We start from the raw sequence: 27,664 nt of genomic DNA on the forward strand, positions 1-27,664 counted from the left end.
TGCACACACTGTACAGCAACTTATATTGTTGTGGCACTTATTGCAGCAGTCTTCAAGCAGCCCCACTGAGGAATGCTAACGTTCTGTCTGGCTGCATCTTTGACTTGTCTCTTTTGACAGCAGTACCGAACTGTCTGGCAGGAATATTGGTGTGGAAGTCTGGGAGGCATCCTACAACAGTATTCCCACTAACATCATGAACGTCTGTACCCACTCTTTTCCATGTGTTCCTTTCTTCAACTCTATACTTATTCATAACGACATATACTCACCTTCTTTGACTTAGTAATCCCGTCCTTCACAAGACATACTATCCTTACGGCAGTAAAAATTAAGCATACAAGTTCAGAACAGAAATCTTAAGCTGAATTATTTACAGAAAGTAAAGAGTCTGTGGTGAAGTCACTACATTCACATTTCTGATCATAGTGATAGGAGAACTCTTGCTTAACCTCTAACTTCCACTCTCAGTTCCCGGGAGGCCCATACAATGTATCGTGCTTTATGAGCCTTGCAATGCTATTGATGTATTTAACCACAGGCACTTTACCAGTTACAATCTGTGCTCCCTAATACAACTTTGTAATACTCCATAACTCTTTCTCCTTAAAATAACTCCCCAATACTCGTATATGTTCTCTCATTATGCAATATACTGATTTGAATAGTTGTTTTCATCCCCACTGAACTGGAGGGATTTGGAGTGTTATAATGATGACATCATGGTCAATGGCACATCTTGCATCAGTGGTGTCTCAGTGCTTACTACTGTGCTTTGAGTCAGTTTTCATGTTGGGGGGGGGGGGGGATCATCGCTGCGACACTTACCTATGTTTTAATTTGACAGAACTGTACCATGGTTTACAACTACCTCACTAGAAAACAGAATAAGCAGAAAGAGTGAGAAGAAACTAAAGGAAGAGAACAGCTATGCACATGACCCTGGCACTCTGTGGACATCAAACCACGTATCTACTAGCATAAACTCTTGAAGAACTACTAAATTCCTAATTCATATATCAACATTATTGTCAACAAACTATGCCTAAAATTACCTAATATCTGCATTGATGTAAACTTCTTTGGTACACAGAGCCTTCCTTATCTCAACCAAGCACCCTCCCTGCCCGGCCTGGCATATATCCTTTCTTCTGGCATACCACATTGCGTGAATCAGTGCATAGGACCACATGACACACTAGGTTACATTGTGTACACACAACAAATGTTATTGTTTTATCCCTTTAACCCTTCCCAGATACCAGAATCAAATCAGTACATGAAATAATGAAAAACATGATGGTGCGAAGAGGACATATCCAAGGAACAAATTATATGAAGAGCCCATGAGTGGTTACAAAATACGCATGCTGTTGCCTGCTTACATTTCCGATGACCATAGCGCCTTTGCCAATCCTGCTTCTGACGCCAACATGTAGCATTTGGTGTGTGCAATGGCTGATACAAATGGGTGGAAGAACTGTTCTTTTAATTTTCAGGATGGCATTTGGCTCCACCTCATGAGCATCGTAGGGTTGGTGTATTTGTGAGGACTACAGGAGTCTGTTGAAAGAGTAAGGTAGCTGCAACAAGACAAATTATGTGCATGTAAACTCTAAACTCTTTTTATTGTTCTGACATGCTTGAGTAATTACAGAAGCATGGTTTCATCAAGTGACGCAGCATGGTATTGATTCATGCTGTCTGTGTTCCGGAGCATGGTCGGGCTTCAGTCTCACTTGTCTCACGGGAGAAACATTGTCATGGGGATGGCAATAGCTGTTAGGCTAAGTGCAGTCTGAGTGCAGAGTGATCTTGTATAACGAAGAATTACCCAGCAGCACTGTGTCAGATACTGATGCAGCCAAATGGATTTTTGTTACTAGCGATGCAGTCGGCTGAGTACAGGATGTGATGGCCGGTGACGGGTGTCCAACATTTGCGGGTTCCCAGTAGCTGGGCTTGGTTGCAGGCGAGGTCTGCTTGTGGTTGGCTTTTTGGGAAGTGACAGAGACATTCAGGTTTGAGCCTAATACCTGTGTCTGCATATGGCAGCTCATGGCAGAAGATGATACAGCAATGGTTGACGATTTTGTGACTGATTCTCCAATGAACTGCTGACTTGCCTGGCCATACAATTAGTAATTATATGTAACATAGTGGTCTGTTGTGATGCTTTGGCTGCTAGAGCCACATTTGATGTGTATTAAAGTGCTCCTGGATACTGTGCGCACTGGGGCACTGACCTGCAGGCAGACAGCGATGCTGTGGCACAACACTTGATCTGTGTGTTGCCACCAGTGGCCTGCTTTTCAGTGTTGAGACCTGTTACTAGATCTGTCTTTACACTCAACAGTCAATATTAAAGCCTGAAGGTAATCAGCGACTGCTCCATTGAAATATGATAAAGCTTTAATGGCACCATCTCAAGCAACATCCCTGGAGTCTTTGCAGTTGCTTCTTATTACATTAGAGGAAAACATAGTAAATCCCCCCCTTTTAGTTATGTGACGTAAGAATTTAATTTAGAGTAGTTTGCCTCAGCCTTCAAATTGCTGATAAATTGTTTTTATTTTCTTCTTCTTCTTCTTCTTCTTCTTCTTCTTCTTCTTTCTCTCCACCAGTCTCGTCAAATGGTATTTTCCCCACACAAGCCTCCAAAGAAAGGACATGTATGATATATTCATAAATAATTGCTTTTTCAGGATCAAGTTTTATTAACGGGCGGAGAAGGTGGTTTCCTTAGTTTGTGGACACGTGACGATGAATCTAATACTGGCCATCAAACAAAGGTATGTAGTTAATGTTCTTAGTTCTTCGTAATGGATTTTTGTCTTCAATACTGATTGATATAAGTCTATATAATCTCATATTACCAGTAAACAAATATTTTATGTATGTGCTTCACAAATAAAGATAAGCTAAAGAAACAGTAAAGCCTACTAATCATCATTAAGAGTGCTGATATCTCTGCAGATTGGTTGAAACATTTTAGTCATCCATGAAATTAAAAAATTGATCCTGACAGTAGTTTGTAGTCTTTTACATGCTCATATGAGATTTTGTTGTGACTTTATATATATAGAGAGAGTGGGTATAACTTCCATGTTTTCTAAGTCTCTCTTCACTCTTCTCTTATCACCACACGCAATAGAACTTGCTAATTGTGCAGCAACATCACAGTCACTACCTGTCTATGGTTCACCAACTTTACTTGCTAACTGCTGTAGACTATTCCTAATTTACTTTGGGTTGAAAACCATAGGTCTGAGGAGGATCTCATCTTTTCAGGCAGCCAAATATATTTTAAACAAAGGAGCTAACCGTGCTTTTCATTCATACATTTCGTAGCTCTGGCGTTACAACCATTAGCCAGAAAGATAACCGTCAGACTACTTATTCCATGAAATTTTAGGAATGCAGCCAGATTATGTCGACTTCTTGCCACAACTGTTCGGTGATCTTGAGATGAGTGTTTTGCACTGGAGATTGCTAGTTCACATCACTGGCTTTATACCAAAACTTGGTGTGGAGACACATCCATGAAGGCAGTTGCTACATGAGCGACCTCTATCGAGTTTCCTGCCCTCTTCGAATGTGGCTCTATGTGTGCTGTGTAGGCACATGTATAATGGTGATACTAAGTGTGCACTCTCTTGTCTGAATGCGTGCTCACCAAGTTGAAATTCAGATGTCAAAATTAATGAAATTAACTGGTGCTAGACATTTTATTAGTCATCCTTTTTCTCTGAAGAAATTAAAGAAAACATTGAGTCCCATGCCTTATTCAGCAGACAGCTGCCACTACAATTAATAAGACCTTCTGTGCCAAACATATTTTTACTAGTTTCTTAATAATTGAATCCCAGAAAGATCTCATCAAGGCCAAGCTATCCATGACAGAAAATCCATGGAATGTCCTGTGGATATACGGTGCTCGGCCATCGCTGATTTACTGGGCTGTGAAAGACAAGTGTAATGGTCATTTTCAATGCATCTTTCATATTCTGTGTGTTTTATCTGACCAGTGTAGGCTTTGCCACAGTGGCAAGGTATTGTGTACATTCCAACCTTTCGCAATCCCAGATTGTCCTTTAGTGAACCAAGAAGAGCACAAGACTTTGTCGGTGGGTGAAAAATTACTTAGATGTAATGTCTCCTAAGATTCTGTCTAATTTTGACAAAATATTGCCAACATATGTGAGGAACACCATTTTCTTGAACCACTCCTTCTTCCTTTGATTGTATGAGTGGTCAAATTTCTTCTTCCTTAAAGCCGTGCTGATCTGGTGTGGAGAATATCTATTATCTTTGAACACAGATTGTAGATGTTCCATCTTCTTTGCAAGGCTATCTCCATCAGACAAGACATGTGGCTGATGCATCAATGTTCGAAGGATGCCCATAGTTTATGATGGGTAGTGGCAGCTGGACACTTGCAGATACAGGCCTGCATATGTGAGCTTATGGTAAACAGTAATCCATCCACTTTCCAGCAGACCAGACGTCTGGAAATGGCAGACAGCCTTCTCAGCTTCCATCGTAAATTTTATATTCTTGCAGTTAGACTGCATATGCTACAAAAAGGGTGGCAGTTCTTCTTCACTGTGGAGCCACACTACAAAAGTATCATCTACAAATCCTCAGCCAAATCAAGTGCCCTCTCCTCATCGTCTTCCATAAGAAAGTTTACCACCAGAGAAGAGAGAGGACTGTCCATTACAACACTATCAATTTGCTCAAAATATTCACTATTGAATAAAAAGTTAGTTGAGGATAGGACATGATAAAATAGCACTGTTATAATGGCTTTGAACTTACTGCTGATGATTGACGACGAATGCAAGAGAGGATCCAGTGAAAAATGAGATGACATCATAGCTTACTAATAAGTCTGACTTGTTGAGTCAAAATGACATTAGTCTATTAACAAAGTCACCTGAGTTGCAACTATGATGGGAGCGCTTCCCCACAAAACGTCTCGGTATAGACGCAAGATGTCTAGCTAAGTCATGCGTTGGAGTACTGATATTGCTCACAATAGGACGTCACAATAGGACGTAATGGAAGACATTCTTTATGTATCACTGGAAGAACATATATAATCCATGTTGGAAAAGTGCTGTGACATCTTAATCTTTTCACAACTCTTGTGGAATGGAAGATGAATTCAACAAGACTAACATTTTTCTTTCCACTCTCTCTGTATGGTCTTTATCAATCTCCCATTACTTTGATTCACTTAACAAGCTATAAATAGTCTGGTCATATATTGTGTGTAACAACAGCACAGTGGAGTTTCCCTTATTCACTGGAAAGACAAAGTGTGTGGCTTGTTTCACATCTTATTTCTTCTGCTGTGTCACTGGGAAGAGTTCTGATATGCTCTTCAACAGCACTAATAAAATCAATTAAAGGCAAGGATCTAGGCATAGGCGTGAAGTTCAAGCGTTTCCCAATCCATGACAGTGTCACATAGCCCAAAACTTTATCCATAAAACTGACCATGCAGTGTCGAAAATCATCTTCTTGTCATAACATTGCTGATGGTTCGGTAAACTTGGAAGTTTGTCTTGTAGCAGACTCCTTATAGAACCGTCTGATTTTGCCCAATCCATGCTGTCATCACATCCCCAAGAGAGAGATGGGACATTGGAAGCATTCTCTACATGCAGATAAAACAGCTGGTTTGAAATGGTGTCCAGTTCACAGCAAGTAACACGAATCCTCTCTCCTTCATTAATGTTAGGCTTGCCTTACGTGTGATGAACTTTGCAGTGGCAGTTTTGATAAAATGTGTCACTCTGGCAAACTTTGGATTGAAGCCGTTGTCCTGGCACTTCAGTAAAAAACACAAAGAATGTAACAATCTTTCTGGCTTGTTACATAACTTATCCAACCTCTGGATGTGTGACGCCATCTCCACAGTGAAGAGGTATCTGACGTGATTCTTGACATTTTCCCAGCATAAGACTATTCTATGAAGTTCTGGGATTGAAGCCAGATTACATGGACAACAAGACATGATATTTCACCTGGCAACCATTCAGCTATCTTCAGATAAATGTTTTGCCCTGGAGATTGCTTCACAATCGCTAACTTTATTCTAAAAATTGTCATGGAGATGTATGCACAAAGGCAGTTCCTAGATGAGCAGCCTCTATCAAATTTCAGCCTCTTCAAATATTGCTCTATCTGTGTTGCACATGCGTAATGGTAATACTACAGGCACACTCTGTCAGAATGCATGCTCACTGAGTTGAAATTCAGATGTCAAAATTAATAAAATTGACTGTCATTTTATGTACCATTAGTAATAAAATGTTTCCTTTCTGAACAAATTCAAGAAATCACCGGGTCTCACGCCTTATCCACTTGAAAGCCGCTATCATGATTAATAAGATCTTCCACCAAATGTATTTCAACTGATTCTGTAATAAATGATGGCTCGATCTTCACACATATGCCTAGAACCTTGCCCTTAGTGATTTTATTAGTACTGTTGAAGAGGGACTGATGACCTTAGCTGTTTAGTCCCCCTTAAACATCCCAACAACTGTTGAAGATATCAGACTTCTTCCCAGTCATAAGAATTAAGATGTGAAACATGGCATGTACTTACAAGGGCTTCACCTCGAAAGAGTAATGTTTCCTCCATGGAAAGAGCCACACTACGCAAGATACGACATGATCCAGACATGGTGGTCATAGATTGTTGAGTAAACCAATGTACCAGAAGATTGATAAAGACCCCACAGAGAGAGTAGAATGTCAAATATCAGCATTGTTGAATTCTTCTTCCTTTCCAAAAGAAGTTATGTAAAGATTAATACCGCACAGTTCTGTTCCACCATGGTTACATGGTCTATAAAGAAACACAGAGAAGGTCTTCCGTTATGTACTATTGTGAGCAATATCAGTGATCCAGTGTATGACTTAGCTAGATATCTTGCATCTGTACTCAGATCTTTTGTGAGGAAATGCTTGTGTCATATTTGCAACTCCTGTGACTATTAATAGACTGAAGTCACTTTGACTCAACAAGCTACCATGTCATCTCACTCTCCACTAGTGTCCCTCTCCTAATTCATTGTCACTCATCAGCAGTAAGTTCAAAGCCAGTATGCTGGCCGCTGTGGCCGAGCGGTTCTAGGCACATCAGTCTGGAAACACGAGACTGCTACGGTCGCAGGTTCGAATCTTGCCTTGGACATGGATGTGTGTGATGTCCTTAGGTTGGTTAGGTTTAAGTAGTTCTACTGATGACCTCAGATGTTAAGTCCCATAGTTCTCAGAGCCGTTTGAACCATTTTTCAAAGCCAGTATAACAGCACTATTTCATTGTGGCCTATGCTCAACCTACTTTTTATTCAACATTGAATATTTTGAGCAAATTGAGTGTTGCCATGGATAGTCTTCTCTCCCTTCTGGTAGCTAACTTTCTTATGGAAGACTATGAGGAGAGGGCACTTGGTTTGGCTGAACTTAAATTTTCTGGCTATATGTAGGTGATACTTCTGTAGTGTGGCCACACAGTGAAGAAGAACAGTCATGTGCTGTGCAGCACCTGAATTCTATCCATGACAATATAAAATTTACAATGGAAGTGGAGAAGGGTGGCTTCTTGCTGTTTTTGGACAACTTGCTCAGTCGGAAAGTGCATGGATCATTGGGGAATTCCATTTACCGTAAGCACACACATACAGACTTTTATTTGCAGAGGTCCAGCTGCCACCACCCATCAAAAACTAGGGGTGTCATTTGAACACTTGTGCACCAGCCACAAGTTGTGTCTGATGGAGACAGCCTTGCAAAAGGAGCTAGAACATCTACAGTGTGTGTTCAAAGATAATGGATATTCTTCACATCATTTCAGCACAGCTGTAAGGTAGAAGAAACAGAACCAACCCACATGATCAAGAGGATATGGAGCTGCTTAAGTCCAGACCATTCCTCCCATATGTTGGCAATGTTTCATTGAAATTAGCCAGAATTTTTAAGGAAACATTATGTCAAAGTAATCTTACTCATGCCTACAAAGACTTGTGCTCTTCTTGGTTCAGTATATGATGATTTGGAATTGTGGGGAGCTGGAAACTACAGAGTACCTTGCTAGCGTGGCAAAGTCTACACTGAACAATGGGAACTCCATGTAGAAACGTCAACAATTAGGAAAAGATAGGTTGCTACAAAGAAGGCACATTAAGTTGCAGAGACAGGCACAATCAAAAGACACTTACACGAAGCTTTTGATCACAACTTAATAGAGAAACAGAGAGACACACACAAGCAGGCTGCTCCATCTTTTTGAACCAATTCAGGCACTTTCCCTGGCAAAAACTCAGTCTCATTAATGGTCAATTGTGAATGGTTGATTTCAGTTTATTGGGAGAATCTTAGGAAAGAGTGGATTACCTGTAAAGGAGATTGCATACAAGACGCTGGTGTGATCTACTCTTGAGTACTGCTTGAGTGTTTGGGATCTGTACCAGAAGACATGGAAGCAGTTCAGAGGCAGCCTGCTAGATTTGTTACCAGTATGTAAGTGCTACGGAGAGGCTTCGGGAACTCAGATGGGAATCCATTGAGGGAAGGCAATGTTCTTTTCGAGAAGAACTGTTGAGAAAATTTAGGAAACCAGCATTTCAAGCTGACTGCTGAATGATTCTTCTGCCACCAACATACATTGCGCATAATGACCATGAAGATAAGATACGAGAATTAGGGCTCATACGGAGGCACATAGAGAGGCATTTTTCCCTCGCTCTGTTTGTGAGTGGAACGGAAAAGGAAATGACTAGTAGTGGTACAGGATACCCTCCAACAAGCACCATATGAGGCTTGCCGAGTATCTATGTAGATGTAGATATAGATATAGATGTAAACCATGGAATTCCCCCAGATGGCCTAGCCATAAAAATTCCTTTCTCTGGATCCCACCCCTCCTTTCACTATGAACTGCACCTTTTCAGAGTATGCCAGCACCTGGCCCTCATAAACCTGGTATAACAAAAACATATCTCCATGGCATGGGCACCCCAAATCACCTCTGCTCCCTTTGCAGGATGCTACTACTGTGCAATTCCTGCTCCATACATCACATCTCTGAAACTGAGCCCCTCCCTCTCCAGCACCTGGAGGAACATTTCCAGACACCAGCTCCCTAAGTTACCCAACCTGCTATCATACTGCCTGAGGGCACCACTATCCAACCCCTATCCTACCCACAGTGTTCCTCCTCACCACCCCTCATAGCAGCTAAACCCTACCTAGCTGATCTTATCAACTTGCCACATCTCCTAATACTCCCAGCACTCCAACAAATCCAGAGCTAAATCATTCCTGTAACACTGTTGATAACCTTTCCACCAAAACCCTCAACTCCACAGAGTTTCAGTCCTATTGAAAGGCCTCACCATTAGCCCAAACCCAAATTTAACCATGTGGGACTTATCAAAGACCTATTCTCCTTCTCCTGATCCCTGCAGTGGAAGCACTTCTTTGCCGCCAATCCCTCCAACCAAAACAAACGTAATTCCAATTCTGAACCCTAACTCGCCCAGTTCATGACACTATCCAACCATGATCCACCCCTCCCCCCTTCCCATCTAACCACTCCCTGGTAACCTTCCAGGAATTCCTTACCTCCTTTCCCAGATCCCTTACTCAGAATAGCTACCTTTCAGCAGAAGAAAAACTTGCCATATGCAACCTCAAAACAAATCCTGACCTAATCATCTTGCCTGCAGACAAAAGGTTCTACCACTGTTGTTATGATTCGCAGTGACTGCATGGCAGAAGGCCTCCACCATTTATCAGATTCCTCCACCTATAAATTCTGCCAGAGTGATCCCATTGCAGAAGTCCAACACAATCTCCAATTCCTGCTTTAGGCTTTAGCCTTAGGCCCTTTCCAGAACCTCTCCCATGAATCCATTTGACTCCTCACCCCTATAGCATCCTGCACACCCGTCTTCTACATGCTCCCCGAAATCCACAAACCCAACAACCCTGGCTGGTCATTGTTTTCTTGTTGAAAGAATTTCGGCCCTCATTGACCAACGCCTCCAACCAATTGCCCATAATCTAGCCTCCCACATCAAAGATATCAACCACTTCCTTCACTGACTCTTCACCATCCCCACCCCTTAACCTCCCGGATCGCTACTCGTCACTGTTGACTCCACCACCATATACACCAACATCCCTCATGCCCATGGTCATTCCAGCATTGAACACTCCTTTCCCAATCCTTCAGACTCCAGACCCACTACCTCATTTCTCATCCACATTGTATATCTTAATCCTAACCCAAAGCTACTTCTGCTTTGAAGGAGACGCACTGCTGGTGAATTCACCTTCAGACACTGTCCTGGACATATCGTGGGTGGATTCACTTTAGAACTCTACCCTGGCTGCAACACATGTTGGATCCACCTCTGAACCCTATCCTGGTCAAAATGTGTCGTGGATCCAACTATAAGCTCTCTCACAGCCCTAATCAGAATCTATGAATCTACAATGGGCTAGCCCCCCCCCCCCCCCCCACATGAAACTGATACACATACATGTACAGAAAAATAGTTCAGTTGTGCTAGGTGTTGACAGCTGTACTACATTTACAAGCAAATTTAGAGTACATGGCTAGAAGTGACATCTTGATCACGTGAATAGAAATTACATAAAATTGGTAAAACTGAGGGAGAATTGGAGTGTGGCTTACATGTCTGCTTGGGGCAGGAAACTTCTTATATGTGGGAATGAGTGTGGGACTGCAGGAGGAATACGGAAAATGTTGGAAATATATTTCCTGCATAGGAATACATAGGAATATTAACAGTCTTACATTCCACACACCTAAAATATCGGAAACCACACTGCTTTAACATTATAGCATGTTTAAGTGCAAAATAGTGTACCTTAGGAATTTGTTCTATGTCAATTTCTCTCTTTCCGATATATTCTTAGCATGGAATCCAAACCGTACAACACTACTACAGAATTGCTAGCAGAATTGATGTACATGAAATGTTTTGAACTCCTTCCATCTGGAGCTCCATCTTGCATGAACCATGTGTTTCTTTTTCTTCTTAATCATCTGTTATATCACCACAATACTCTCAAATGTATTAGGTTCATATTTACTATACACCAACAAGGAGAATTAACCTCCTCAGTGTGCACGCATCTAGAGAGATCATCTGTAATTGGTTGAGTGATATGAGTAAGATTCATACAGAACAATCCTTGCAGAACAGGGAATCTGCAGCACAGTCATGGGCTCTCTGATGGCGCCTTCCTGTGCCAAGCTGTTTATGAGTCATTTAGAGGAGACCTTCATAGACTCTCAAAATGCCAAACCCCTAAGTCTGGTTTGGGTTCATTGATGATATCATCATGATGTGAACTCAAGGCCAAGACACCCTACCTTCATTCATTCACAATCTCAACACCTCTCCCATCCGCTTCACCTGGTCCTCCCTAACCCAGTGTGCCACCATCCTCAATGTTGACCTCCTCCTCTCTGATGGCTCCATCCGTACCTTTGTCCATGTTAACCCACCAACCACCAACAGCACCTGCATTTTGATAGCTGTCATACCCTTTCTAAAGTGGTGTTCCATCATCCACCCAACCCCCACATAATAGTCCATCCCTGCCCCACATCCAATCCCAAGCACTTGCCACAAGGATCATAACTCTGTGGAAGGCCCAGATGCAAGACATGCCAAATTCCTATTCCAGTCTTGTCAAAGGTTTATCCTACCCCATGAGGGGCCTGGTCATGTATGAGAGCCATGTTATTTACCAGCTCTATTGCATCTATTGTACAGCTTTTTATATTGGTATGACAACTAACCAGTTGTTCACCAGGATGAAAGGCCACAGCCAAACTGTGGCCAAGAGCAAAGAAGACCACCCTGTGCACAACGTGCAGCTGAGCGTAACATGCTTGATTTTGATATAGCTGCTTCACTATCAGAGCCATATGGATCCTTCTCTCCACCACCAGCTTTTCTGAACTATGCAGGTGGGAGTTATCCTTGCAACAAATTTTCTGCTCCTGTAATTATCCCAGCCTCAACCTACAGTAACATACTGTCCCCACACCCTCCACCCAACAGTTTTCACCTATGTGTCTTATCATCTCCTCCTCACTCTTGTCTCCCAGCCTCTTTAGTAGCCACCCATCTTTCCTCGCTCCTCTCCTTTTCACTCCTTTGTTTCTGCACCTCCCAGCCCCAAAACCTCCTGACGCTGCACTTGTTGGTATTCTAGTGTGCGCACACTCTCCTAGACAGCATCCCTCTGTCCCTACTTCCATACACAACTATCCCTTTGTCTTCTGTGCCCCTTATCTTTTACACGAGTCTGTCTGCAACTTAATCTGTCTTCTTTATGGTAAGTAGCATTCTATCTTTTCCTACTTTGTTGTTAAAGCCTATATTGGTCAGACAATGTGCACAGTGGGTGAAGGATGTATGAAGTAACAAAAATTGTGAAAAAAATTTATTGGATCTTCATTTATTACATGGTATTGATACTTCAGTTCCTGAATTCCACTCCTGTGATAAAAATAATAATTAAGAAAAGCTTACATTGGGCCAAGCACGTTAGTTGTTCTGTTATTACCTCATATTATTTTTCCTGGGGTGTTTTCTTCCACTTTTATGCAGTCACAGTGTGGGGAATATTTTGGCGTTTAGCAGATCCAGAATTTCTACAAAAGTACATGCATGGAAAAACTCAAAATCCTAATAAAAGTTACAAGTCTCTGATAGGAAAACCACAAGACAGCATTAGTTTTCATAACTGCCAATGAAGTTGCAGCATATGATGCGTATTTAGTTTTTAACTGTGTGAATCTTGGCAGACTATGGGCTCTACAGAGGCTAGGATTTGATCTAGCAGCTTTCACACTGTCGATATTAAAGGAAATTTGTAGTAGGGGAATTGATGCTGCTTACATTATTGTTACTCACTTTGAAAATCAGGTTAACTTAAGAGAACAAGGTAAGAAAAGATGATGAAGGATGACTGCATATGATTTGCACTTGTTCACCCAGATAAGCTAAGGCCTAATACACTGTCAAATCTCTGATTCAGATTTCTCAGACCTTACATTTTGGCAACTATATGTACCTTTTCTCACAAACCTCTGACATTATAGTACTTAAATTTGGCATGCAATTAGTCAGTACTGGAAAACTTCTGTGGGAAGAATTTTCATTTACTACAATATTAAGGCATTTATATAAGAGAGAAGCCCTAAGATTTGGTACATTTTTTCATGGAAATTTCGTGAGCTGTAAAAATCTAGTGAAAGAAGATACCAATATTCTGTTCCACAGATATTTGTAATAATGCTATATCAAACTATGTACTAAAATAAATTAATTTCATTCTGACAGATTTTTCAAAAAAAGGAACATTTGTACTCTCACCTTGTTGAAAAATTTTCAGTTGTTTATAATTAAAAACGTATAACTTCAATAAGCATGAAAACATGTATCCATAGAACATTGTTAACAACTGTGCCAGATTTAGTTACATTGTCTTGAAAACTTTGGACTTTACAAGGTTTTTTTGAAAGGATGGCCTAAATGTTTTTTTGGAAAGGACAGCAATGTTGTATATGTGCCCCCTTAAACATGATCAGCGCACCCACATTTTGTAACCCAGCCAAGAAGTGTATCTCCACAGGCCATTCCATAGATTTTTCTGCCACAGAAATTTTGCCGTGACGAGGAATCGATGGAAATACAGTTGGTGGAAGATCTAATTAATTGTGGTAGCGGCTTTCAGCTGGATAACATGTGGGACCCGGTGATTTATTTAATTTGTTCGGAAAGAAAACATTTTATAACTAATGACATGTCTAACATTATTTAATTGGATAGATGACAAATCTACTCACCAAGTGGTGACAGAACACACACATAAAAGACTGTTGTGATTGGCATGCTTTCGGAGCCAGTGGCTCCTTCTTGAGGCAGAAGGATTGAAGGGGAAGGAAGAAGAGTGAAGGAAAAGGACTGGAGAGGTCTAGGAAAAAGGGTAGTAGTTGATCAACACCTGCAACCCATAGTACAAAAGCTGCCCTCGTATGTCAAAGATACCAACAATTTCCTAGATCGTTTGAAATCCTTGCCCATCCCACTCCCACCACACACCTTGCTTATCACCATTGATGCCACCTTCTCAATACAAACATCCCCATGTACATAGTCTGTCTGCTGCTGAACACTTCTGCAGTCAGTACCCACCTGATTCCAAATCTGTGACATCCTTCCTAATTACCTGAATCAACTTTATACTTACCAACAACTACAAGGGTCATTCAATAATTAAAGATACAATTTGGTCAGGAGAAAAAAGCATTTATTTTTACAAAACAATACTTTTTCTACTTTTTAACATAATCCCCTTGAACATTTATGCACTTATTCCAATGGGCTACAAGCTTTTTTATTCCGACTGCAAGGAACTCGTTATCTCCATGTTTGAACCAATTTCCCCACAAACTTTTTCATGTCCTCCTTGTCCTGGAAGCTTTTCCCATGTCATGCCTCCTTCAGTGACCCAAAAAAATGGAGGTCACTAGGTGCTGACTCAGTACTGTAAGGGGAATGAGGCAGTACTTCCCAGCCCATTTTGCTGCTGGTTTCACAGGTTAATTGAGCAATATGAGGATGTGCGTTGTCTTGCTGGAGAATCACACCTCTCCTCTGAGATCCACTTCGTCTCTCTCTGATGCCTGGCTTTACTTTATTTAAAAGCAAATCTGAGTAGTATTGGCTGTTCATTGTACACTGCTCTTCGAGATAATCACAAAAAACTGGACCTTCAGCATCCCAAAACACTGTCAACATGACTTTTCCTGCTGATGCTTGGGTTTTGAATTTTTCTTGACAGGTGAGTTGGTGTGCTTCCACTCCATGCTTTGTCTTTTTTATTCTGGCTCATAATAGTGAACCCAAGTTTCATAACAATTTAAAATTTTGTTGAGGAAGCACTCACCTTCTCTTTCAAAACATTCCCTTAGCTTTGTGCACACATTCAACCTTGTTTCCTAGTGTAGCTGTGTCGATGCCTTTGGGGTCTATTTTGCACATATTTTGCGGTACTCACTCTTATTAACTCATGCAAGATGTTTTAGTAGCAATCTCTGTCTTGCATATTACCCTGTCTTGCACCTTTAAGCTATCAGGTTTTCAGATTTCATCCAGTGAAGACCCCAACAACAGTCTCTCATCCCGTGCGGTAATTCTCCCCTGACCCGTAGTTCTGGGTGACATTCCCAAAATCTACCCCTTTTCCTAGACCTCTCTATTTTTTTCCTTTACTCTTCTTCCTTCCTTCAACCCTTCTGCCTGAAGAAAGAGCCACTGGCTCCGAAAGCTTGCCAATCACAACCATCTTTTATGTGTATGTTCTGCTGCCGCTTGGTGAGTAGATTTTTTATCTATCCAATTAAATAATTTTATCAGTAATTGGTTGTTTTTGTTGTTATAATGACATGTCTAACAATAATTGATTAATTATTAATTTTGATGTCTGAATATCAACTCTATGAGCATGCATTCTCATAATAGAGCACACATTCCAACAAAGAGTGCGCATGTAGTATCAACATTACACATATGCCTGTGTGCCACAGATGGAGCAATATTCAAAGAGGGCACAATACTTTATAGAGATTGCTCATGTAGCAGCTGCCCTTGTGCATCTGTCTCTGTGCCAATGTTTGATAAAAAGTTAGGAATGTTAACTAGCAATCACTGCAACTGCCTGCGTAAATGATTTTCTTATACAGCTTATTTGGTTTATTATAAAAAATCATTCAGATATGATTCTGAACACTTCTTCTCAGCAGTAAATGAAACTTTGGATGGGTACTATTTAAAAATATTTATCTGTTTGTACATGGCTCTCTGGCCACACATGAGTGTGTTATCTATATATCAAACTCTACTCAAACTTTAAAACTTTGACAGCTGGCTGCATAAACTTTGCCTCTCTTTGAGTGCTGGCCATTTTTATGGCTGTCTTACAAAACTGCAAGTCCATTGCAACACAATGAAGACTTATTGAACTCTTCAATACATGTGACTTCATATTGAAAAGGAGGAGAAATTGTACCCCGTCAAATGATGGGAGATGCAATCTGCAGAAATTTCTATGCTCTGTAAATTAGTGAGCTTTAAGTGTTTGGTTATGTTTCTCCATAACATATTGCTAAAAATGTTTCATGAAAATTTCCATTGCCAAGGAAGGTAAGACAAATCTGTTGTAGTCCTACCTAAATGCCATTTTCTGTTTATTTAACTTCACATAGATCTGACACAAATAGAAGCTCCAAAAGTTATAAAATTTACATAGTCAGAATATATTGAACATATCTGGAACTACTCGAAAGGTATTCTGCTGAAAAATTAATACTTTGTAGAATGGTTACTGATTCGAAGATTGCTGTCCTGGAGGAGTGAAGAAATGTCCTTCGGGATATTATAAATAATAGTATTGACGCAAGACCACATGAGGTAAAGCAGTGCTCATAGTGACCGCACTCCATGTTTTTAGCTAATGATTATTATTGCTTCACTACTGTCATTCACATCTTGACTGGCTAAGACATTATACTGTACCTAAAAATATACCCATCAATGGATGACATATCTTTACATAATGTGTTATGGCTTAACTGACTCCTAATCATTTTTTTTGTTCCTTCTGAACTTTAATGTGTGTGCTTGATACACTATATACACTTGTATAAGCCCACTGTCTTCACTGAAGTGTACGTAACATGGTTTTGTTAAAGAAGAGTCTTTTGAAGAACTTCCTCTTGCTTTATTTATTTGTAAAATGTAAAATCCTAGCTCGTTTATCTTGTGTCTTTTGTGGCATGCAGTCAGACCCAGCTCTCTCATACAGGCAGAGGAATAAGTAGGGTGTTTAGAGTGTTGCAGCTGGGGAGGAGCCCTGGGTGCCATTTTGGGTGGGGGATGTTTTATGACAGCAGAAGACAAAGAACAAAGTGAAGGGGGAAGAAGAAGAGCTAAAGTGAACTAGGAAAGGGAAGTAGTGTTATTGGTGGTGGTGGTGGTGGTGGTGGTGGTGGTGGTAGTAGTAGTAGTAGTAGTAGTAGTAGTAGTAGTAGTAGAAGGGAAGGGTTGGAGTGCATCAAGAAGAGCAGAGGGCTAGGATGTATGAAAGGGAATTATGAAGAGCTTTGGATTGGACTGTGTGTAGAGATGCTTGTCACTTGTTTTTAGGTACTACATGGAGCCTCTATCAAAATGCCAAGTGAGCCCATACAACGAAAGTGTAAAGGGTATATCATCTTGCAAGGGTTGGAAGCTTCGGATGAAGTTTTTTTCCATGTTGTAAATTAAAGTTGGGTTTTTAAACATCGCCCTCTATGAAACACTGTGTATTTTATTTTCTATTTACCCAAACATGTTTGACACTTAGGTATCATCCTTTGAGGGTCTCAATTTATTTCTGTAATATTATTTTACAAAGGTCATGGTTACTTTTCCATTTTTAAATACAAAAACTGTAACTTGCATTTTTAATTTGGTAATGATTGCACACTTGAAATTACATTAATTGTGAAAATGGATTTGTACAGGTCAGCTTACAGTTACATTTATGCCTTTTTATGATTTTATAGCATTTCATCTGCAAAGTAGTGGAAGAGTTGGCTTAGAGAGTTTTTAACTTTTTAAAAGAATAGCTTTTCCACAAGTAGCAGTGTGTAACCCTTACATAGTAAGTACAGGACATGCGCCACTACTACTCTCAGTAAAGTGTTTCAAAATTAATAACTGTCTAAGCAAATTCTTCTGACTACTATGTAGATGACATGCTGTAACAACCATCTGTTTAAGGAGTTGGGCATTTTGACTGCTGCTTCATAGCATGTTTATTCCCTGATAAAATTTGTTATATAAAGTTTGTTATACAAGGGTCATTGCAGAAGTCATGGCAACTATTTTTTGCCTTGAAAATGCTAATGAATTAAAAAATTCTGAAATACACAAATGGAAGGTTTGTTCATATGTAAACATTACATGTAGGGAGATGGATGAACAAACACCATAAAGATATAGCACAAGAAAAAAGACAAACAAAAATTTTGTCATTTCAAACATGTTTTACTCTCAATTGTGACAGTACACATTAGTACAAGATAGGATCAAGATCCTGTGATATCCTAGTCCCCCTCGAAATAGTCTTCCAATGAATCCATCACATGCTGCCAATAATGTGAAAGGCACCAAATACCCATGACCTCACCAAGAGTCAATTGTCGGATCTTTCACATCACTGCTGCAGGCGATGTCTTCACATGCTCAAAAGTGTGTTCCATGCAGTGGCTCTTTCAATTTTGGTATGAAGTCATAATCATAAGGTGATAAGTCAGTCCAGTATGGTGGATGCTTCAGTATTTCCCTTTTTCATCTCATGAGCAGATTCCACACACACTCTGCTGTATCGGCTCTCATGTTGCTCTGAAGAATTAATGCATCCTGTAGATGTTCACAACATTTCTCCCTAATAGCTTGTCATAGGTGTTGTTGCAGGAAAGTGTGAAAGAAGTACAGTGCACCTGGGTGTGAGCACAGTCTGTCCACACACTGACAGGCCACCTGGATCAGTGCATGTTGGCCGTTGCATCTCTGCCATGTCTGAATGCATCTGCCCACCAAGCAACTATTTGGTATAGTAGAGCAGCATTTCCTACTGCTTCCTCAAGCTCTTTGTGGCATTGTCATGCATCCCTTCCATGGTGACCTGAAAAATATTTACGTAAGAACACTGTTCAAGTCAGGTAACATCCATCTTGAATGGCTGTTCAGCTCACACTGTGGTCTCTCTTCATTCTTCTTTCTTCTGGAAAGGACTGCCATCTAGTGACATGACACACTACAGTGGATTTTTGGGGAGACTCCTGATGCCATGTAATGCAGGCAGTTTGTAATGTGCTGTTGTATATTGTTGCAGCTGACAGTAAAACACATTTGCAATGTTTTCCTTCTTTTTTCCTTGCGGTTTCTTTATGGCAGTGTGTATGTTCATCCATCTCCCTACATGTAATGTCTACTTACGAACTAACATTTCATTTGCATATTTTAGAATTTTTTAATTTGTTACCATTTTTGAGACCAAAAATAGTTGCCATGACTTTTGCAATGACCCTAATAAATAATCCACTGCAGTTCAGAAGGAACACTGATGTACAAAATTACGAAAGCAGAAGGAAAAATGACACATTTATCATTCCACATTAAGGTTGTCTTTAGTACAAAAAAGATGTACAGTGATCCAACTAAATTTTTTTTAATCACATACACGGTGATATAAAATGTCTCAGTATTAAGAAAAGGGTAGCTGCTGCTCAACAAATACCAAAGAAGGTGAGTCGCAGATAGGTACAGTGAAAAGACTGTCAGAAAATGAGATTGAGCCAACAAGGCCTCCATCTGAAATCGATAACACACACACACACACACACACACACACACACACACACACACACACGCAAATGCATCTCTCACACTTAGACCACACTCTCCAGCTGCTAAGGCTAGACTGCAAGCAGCAGTACATGATGGAAGAATCAACGGGGTGGTGGGGGTTAGGAGGAGGCTGGCTGGCAGAGAGGAGAGGGGAGGGGGGATAGTAGGGTATGCATGTGGCAGGATACAAGGACAAGGTGGAGAGAGGGTAGGGCAGTATGGCAGCTAGGTGGCGGGGGCCACAGGTAAGGAGAGAAATGAAAGTACTGTGTGTGCTTCAGTGGACTAGAGGGCTATGTAGTGCAGGAATGGGAGCAGCAAAGAGGCTAGATGGGTAAGGACAATGACTAACGTATGTTGAGGGCAGGAGGGTTAGGTATAGTTGTATATATTGCAGGGAGAGTTCCCACCTGTACAATTCAGAAAAGCTAGTGTGAGGATCTAGATGGCACAGGCTGTGAAGAAGTCATTGAAATGAAGGTTGTGTTGGATGGTGTGCTGGGTAACAGGATGGTCTAGGTGTTTCTTGGCCACAGTTTGTTGTGGCCATTCTTGCGGACACACAGCTTGTTGGTTGTCATGCCTAAGAAGAATGCAGCACAGTGGTTGAAGCTTAGCTTGTAGATTCCATGACTAGTTTCGCAGGCAGCCATGCCTTTAATGGGATAGGTGACACTTGTGACCGGACTGGAATGGGTGGTGGTGGGACATGCATCTAGGTCTATTACAGTGATGTGAGCCGTGAGGCAAGTGGTTGGCAGGAGTAGTTTCATTTTGTTTCCCATTACTTCATCCGATTCGTCCCTTTTGTGATTTTTTCCCATGCATTTGGGTATATTTTTGCGATTGTTTTCAGATGTATTTCTATCATAATTATATATTTTACTTGTTTTTATCCTCCACCATGGATCCTTGCTCTTTCCACCTGTGTCAATACATAAAAGTTTCTGTATCCCTAGCCAGAACCCATTCCCACATACTGTTCCTGCTTGGCTCATGGAATCCCTCCAGATGACGTTATTGTCAAATTACCCATCTCTGGTTGTCACCCTTCCTTCCACAATGATCTCCATCTGTTCAGATTCTGCCAATCCTTAACCCCAACCAACACAGCCCTACAAAAATGTATCAGTCAGGCCAAAACCTCCTTGCAGTACCTCCTCTCCCTCTATAAAATTCCTGGATTGCATACCACACATAGACACACTTGCCCTCTAGGAACTAGAGCAACATGCACAATACCACCTCAAAAAACTCTCCACCCTGTTCACTTCTTACTCCCGTCTTGTACTACCACTATCCACCCTCTCTATAACAACCTCCCCCACATTCCCTCATAGATGACAAACCACAACAAACCCCACCTCACATACCTACTACATTTACCCCACCCTCAAAAACTCCCTCCCATCATCATACAAAATCCAGAGCCTAAGTAGACCCAAAACACATCCATTAACTTTTCTTTCAAAAGCTTTAACCTTGCAGAAGTAACAATCCTTTCCAAAGACCTCACCTTTTTGCCCCACTCTCTAATTCCATCATGCAGGAGTTGTTAAAGACCTTCTCTTCTTCTCCCGGTTCGTACAATGGAAACCCTTTTTCGCCCTCAATCTTATCAGTCGGACTCAGCCAAAGACCAATATTGAACTCTGCCTGACTCAGTTCACTCCTTCACCCAACAGTTATCCACTGCCCCCAAATCACCCTCTGTCAACTTTCCAGAATTTCTTAACTTCAAACCTTAGCCCACCATCATTCCCCAAATCCCTCAACATGCAAACTAGCTTTACATCTACATTAAGAACTGCAATCCACCACATTAAAACTGATCCTGATCTTATAATCCTACCTGCTGATAAAGGCTCCACCTCTGTTATTTTGATCAGCAAGGATTACCTGGCAGAAGAACTCTGCAAGCTGTCAGATTCATCCATCTACAAACCCTGCTACAGTGAGCCCATTCTAGAAATCTGGTAGGATCTCCAGTCTCTCCTCAAATCCTCAGGCCCATCCCTGAACCTCTCCCCAGAGCATATCTCTCTCCTCACTCCTACTTTCTACAAGCTTCCTATAGTCCATAAGCCCAACCATCCAGGACACCCCATTATGGGCAGTTACTGTGCCCCTAACTAAAAGTATCTGTGCACTCATAGACCAACACCTTCAGCCTTTTACCCGCAACCTACCCTCGTATATGAAAGATACCATCCATTTCCTCCCCTGACTCTCCACAGTTCCTGTTCCTTTACCACCTGGTGCCCTGCTCATTGATGCCATCTCCCTTTACACTAACATCCCTAATGCTTCAACAGCTCTCACCCATTTCATACCAAGAAGTCCCGTCGATACAGCGTAGTCGTCTACGGCCATTGCACCTGTAGTGATGAGCGGTCCCTCTTGAAATACACTGAGGGTTTCATTTGGGGCTTCACAGACCGTAATTACCCTCCCAACCTTGTACAAAAACAGATCTCCCATGCCCTGTCTCTCCACCTTCCAAAGCTCCTCTCCATCTGGCCACAGAGGAGTATTCCAGTCATGACTCAGTACCACCCAGAACTGGACAAGTGAATGACATTCTCTGTCAGGGTTTCAACTAACTCTCATCGGGCCCTGAAATAGAGAATGTCCTACCCACAATCCTCGTCACCTATCCCTCAGTGGTATTCCACCACCCACTGAACCTACACAGTATCCTCGACCATCTGTACACAACCTCTGCTCCCAACCCCTTGCCACATGGCTCATTCCCTGTAACAGACCTAGATGCAAGACCTGCCTCGTACATTCTCCCTCCACCGCCTACTTGACAACTGACAGTCTGTCCGTCCGTATGAATGGCAACCAACAAACTGTGACCAAAGAAACAGCTAGACCAGCCCATTGCTGTGCACGCCACCCAACATGACCTTCATCTCAATGACTGCTTCACAGCCTGTGCCATCTGGATCCTTCCCACTAACACAAGCTTTTCTGAACTGTGCAGGTAGGAACTCTCCCTGTAATATATCCTACGTTCCCGTAATCCTCCTAGCCTCAACCTTCATTAATCATTGTCCGTACCCATCTAGCCCCTTCCCTGTTCCCATTCCAGCACTACACAACCCTCTACTCCAACAAAGCACCCACAGTATTTTTACTTCTCTTCTCTACCACTCTCCCCCGTCCACCATCTATCCTCCCAGCTGCACCTAGCTGGCCTAACCTCACTCCACCTTGTCCTTGTATGCTCCTACAAGCAGCACTTCAGTGTCCCCCCACCCCTACCCTCCTATCCCTCTCCCCAGTCTCCTCTGTATCCCCCACCACACTGTTACTTCTCCCATCATGACCTACTGCTCGCAGTCTGGCCTCAGCAGCCAGAGACTGTAGTCGTGTGTGTGTGTTTGTTTGTTTGTTTGTTTGGATGAAAGCCTTGTTGCCCGAAAGCTCACTTTCTGACGGCCTTTTTTGATGTGCCTATCTGCAACTCAGCATCTCTGCTGTTTGGTGAGTAGCAACTATCCTTTTCATAATATTGTTATATTCCATCCTGGATTTTCCATTGGTTGATATAAAATGCCTGACAGACAGCAAACTAAAATTCGAAAACAAGTTCTAAAAGTTTCCTTGACAACGCCTTCTATTCCATACTAGAATTTCTGTTATTTAATGTGTAAATGGGGGTGTGGGGCTAGGAATTGCTAATTTGCATCTGTATATTTAGTAATAATAATAATAATAATAATAATAATAATAATCTCCATATATAAAAGGCAATATCCCAACTGACTGACTCATTGACTCATCATCGCCCAGGCTAAACAACTAAGAACAGAAACTTGAAATTTGCAGAGGGTGTTTATCTTATACTGTAAGAGTCATTTAAGAAGGGACTAAGGAGGTGAAATAGAGGATGAACAGTTTTCTCAAAATGTGTCGCCTTTTTAGGTAATTTTTAAGCTAACCTTACAAAAATCATTGTATGGTTTCTCAGCCAGAAATAAAGAAATACTTAACAGTTTATGAAATTTAACTTCTATGAGGTAAAATAGTGAGTGAAAGTGTTTTTTGAAAATAAATCATTATTAAATAAAGTCGAAGCTAGAGGTATGAAAACTGGTATTTGACTTCTCGGTTAAATATAAAGAAATACATGGTTCAGTGTTTATGGAAATTCAACCTAAATGGGGTGTTTGTTGTGGTCTTCAATCCAAAGACCGATTTGATGCAGCTCTCCATGCTACACTATCCTGTGCAAGGCTCCTCATCTCCAAGTAATTACTGCAACCTATATCCTTCTGAATCTGCTTAGATTCATCTCTTGGTCTCCCTCTACGATTTTTACACTCCATGCTTCCCTCCGGCACTAAATAAGTGATCCCTTGATGCCTCAGAATGTGTCCTTCCAACCGATCCCTTCTTCTAGTCAAGTTGTGCCACAAATTCCTCCTCTCGCCGATTCTGTTCAGTAACTCCTAATTAGGGATCTACCCATCTAATCTTCAGCATTTTTCTGTAGCACCACATTTCAAAAGCTTCTATTCCCTTCTTGCCTAAACTGTGTATCATCCATGTTTCACATCCATACATGGCTATAGTCCGAACAAATACTTTCTGACCCTTAAATCTATACTCAATGTTAGCAAATTTCTCATCTTCAGAAATGCTTTCCTTGCCGTTGCCAGTCTACATTTTATATCCTCTCTACTTCAACCATCCTTACTTATTTTGCTGCCCAAATAGCAAAACTCATCTACTGCTTTAATTGTCTCATTTCCTAATCTAACTCCCTCAGCATCACCTGATTTAATTCGACTACAGTCCACTATTTTGCTTTTGTTGATGTTCATCTTATAGCCTCCTTTCAGAATGCTATCCATTACATTCAACTGTTCTTCCAAGTCCTTTGCTGTCTCTGACAGAATTACAATGTCGTCGACAAACCTCAAGGTTTTTATTTCTTGTCCCTGGCTTTTAGTTCATATTCCAAATTTTTCTTTGGTTTCCTTTACTGCTTGTTCAACATATAGATTGAATAACACAGGGGATAGGGGTTTTTGGGGGAAGAGACCAAACAGCGAGGTCATCGGTCTCATCGGTTTAGGGAAGGATGAGGAAGGAAGTCGGCCGTGCCCTTTCAAAGGAACCATCCTGGCATTTGCCTGTAGCGATTTAGGGAAATCACGGAAAACCTTAAATCAGGATGGCTGGACGCGGGATTGAACCGTCGTCCTCCCGAATGCAAGTCCAGTGTGCTAACCACTGCGCCATCTCGCTCGGTAAACACAGGGGATAGGCAACAACTTTGTCCCACTCCCTTCTGAACCATTGCTTTCCTTTCATGCCCCTCAACTCATATAACTGCCTTCTGGTTTCTGTAAAAAGTATAAATTGCCTTTGTTCCCTGTATTTTACTCTTGCCACCTTCAGAATTTGAAAGAGAGTATTTCAGTCAGCATTGTCAAAAGCCTTCTATAGGTCTACAATTGCTGTAAACAATGGTTTGCAGGTCTGCCTTTCCAACTTAGCCCATTTGCACTTCCTGTCGATCTCATTTTTGTGACATTTGTATTCCTTTTTGCCTGCTTCATTTACTGCATTTTTATATTTTCTCCCTTCATCACTTAAATTCAGTATCTCTTCTGTTACTCAAGGACTTCTACTAGCCCTCATCTTTTTACTACTTGATCCTCTGCTGCCTTCACTACTTCATCGCTCAAAGCTACCCAGTCTTCTTCTACTGTATTTCTTTCCCTGTTCTTGCCAATCGTTCCCTAATGCTCTTTCTCAAACTCTCTACAACCTCTGGTTCTTTCAGTTTATCCAGCTCCCATGTCCTTAAATTACCACCTTTTTGCAGTTTCTTCAGGTTTAATCTAGAGTTCATAACCAATAAATTGTGGTCAGAGTCCACATCTGCCCCTGGAAATGTCTTACCATTTAAAAACTGGTTCCTAAATCTCTGTCTTACCATTATATAAACTATCTGAAACCTTCCAGTGGCTTCAGACCTCTTCCACATACACAACCTTCTTTTATGATCATTGAACCAAGTGTTAGCTATGATTAAGTTACGCTCTGTGCAAAATTCTGCCAGGCGGTTTCCTCTTTCATTCCTTATCCCCATTCTATATTCATCTACTACTTTTCCTTCTCTTCCATTTCCTACTGCCGAGTTCCAGTCCCCCATGACTATTAAATTGTTGTCTTCCTTAACTATGTGAATAATTTCTTTTAACAGCTACATATATGAAAATTTGAATTTGTATTCTTACAAGGGAACCTCCCCATCACACCCCCCTCAGATTTAGTTATAAGTTGGCAGAGTGGATAGGCCTTGAAAAACTAAACACAGATCAATCGAGAAAACAGGAAGAAGTTGTGTGGAACTATGAAAAAAATAAGCAAAATATACAAACTGAGCAGTCCACATGCAACATATGCAACTTCAAGGGTGCTGTGCGGTCAGGAGCGCCATGGTCCTGTGGTTAGCGTGAGCAGCTGTGGAGGGAAAGGTCATTGGTTCAAGTCTTCCTTCGACTGAAAATTTTAGTTCTTTGTTTTCAGACAATTATTATCTGTCCATCCGATGCGATCACTTTTTTGGGAGTGATAATCACATCCACAAGAAAACCTAAATCGGGCAAGGTAGAAGAATCTTTTTACCCGTTCGCCAAGTGTACAAGTTAGGTGGGTCGACTACATATTACTGTCATGTGACGCACATGCCGTCAACAGTATCGTATAGAATATATCAGACGTGTTTTCGTGTGGAGGAATCGGTTGACCTATGACCTTGCGATGAAATGTTTTCAGTTCCCATTGGAGAGGCACGTCCTTTCGTCTACTCATTGCACGGTTTTGCGGTGCGGTCGCAAAACACAGACACTAAACTTATTACAGTGAACAGAGACGTCAATGAACGAACGGACAGATCATAACTTTGCGAAAATAAAGAAAGTAAATTTTTCACTCGGGGGAGGACTTGAACCATGGACCTCTCATTCCGCAGCAGCTCACGCTAACCACAGGACCACGGCGCTCCTGACTGCACATCACCCTTGAAGTTTCATATGTTGCACGTGGACTACTCAGTTCGCATATTTTGCTAATTTTTTTCATAGTTCCACACAACTTCTTCCTGTTTTCTCGGTTGATCTGTGTTCAGTTTTTCAAGGCCTATCCACTGTTCCAACTTATAGCTAAATCTGAGGGGGGTGCGATGGGGAGGTTCCCTCGTTAGTGATAAATGAGAAAATAGGTGTTTTTGGAAATTGAACATCTTGGGGGTATTTTATGAAATATTTCATTATGGGAGCATTTTTAAAGATAAATCTATGAAAAATTTGATTTTGTATTCTTGTTCAGAATTTAAAAAATACAAGTTTTTGGAAATTGAATCCCTGTAAGGGTGAAATAGACTTGATTGTTTTTGGATGCTCAACCCCTAAGCGATGAAATAGGGAGTGAAATATTTTATGAAAATAATTCATTGTGTAACCATTTTTAAAGCGATATCTATGACAATTGGTATTTTGCTTCTCTTAGTTAGAAATGAAAAAATACATGTTTCACTGTTTTTGAAAATTTAATCCCTAAGGAGGTGGAATAGGGCCAGACTGATTCACTAACTCATCATTGCCCAGCCCAAACTGCTAAGGATAGAAGCTTGAAATTTGGAGAGGGCGTGGATCTTATACCGTAGGCATCATTTAAGAGGAGCCAGTTCGAAATTACATTCATAAGGGGGTGAAATTTTTGGGTGAAAGACTGTTTGAAAGTATGTCGCTATTAACCCTAGGACGCCTAAGGCGGGGTTCGTTGAACCCACAATTTTTTTTATGTCCCCTGCTTTTGCCCATGTAACTTTCATACTACATATTCCCTTTGAGTTATTGTTTGTTGGCTATTTTATGAAACGTTAGTGTCAATATATTTTATAAAAAATTCCTGCTTTGAAAGAAAAAAATAAACTTTTTATGGGTCCAACAAACCCCCCCCCCCCCCCCCCCAGGCTTCCATGCTATAGAAAATTTCCCTTAGTAGGATTTCGTATTTCTCATCTCTACAACAATGCAAGTTAGTTTCTTGTTGGTTGGTATTCTTGATATTCACAACAATCGGTTTTTTCAGAGGAAGTGATTGTTGAT

General features: G+C 41.1%; 1 protein-coding gene across 2 annotated transcripts in view; it reads left to right on the forward strand.

The window, feature by feature from the left end:
• LOC126262826 (WD repeat-containing protein 89) overlaps positions 1-27,664 on the forward strand; it is a 265,014-nt gene that overhangs the window by 191,415 nt on the left and 45,935 nt on the right. For both annotated transcript variants that reach the window (XM_049959675.1, XM_049959676.1), the window contains exon 10: positions 2,706-2,792. In XM_049959675.1, coding sequence (XP_049815632.1) covers positions 2,706-2,792 — 87 coding nt within the window. The remainder of the gene's footprint in view (positions 1-2,705; positions 2,793-27,664) is intronic.

The sequence above is a fragment of the Schistocerca nitens genome, chromosome 6 (genome assembly GCF_023898315.1).
Source record: "Schistocerca nitens isolate TAMUIC-IGC-003100 chromosome 6, iqSchNite1.1, whole genome shotgun sequence".
In the NCBI taxonomy this organism is placed as follows: Eukaryota; Metazoa; Arthropoda; class Insecta; order Orthoptera; family Acrididae; genus Schistocerca; species Schistocerca nitens.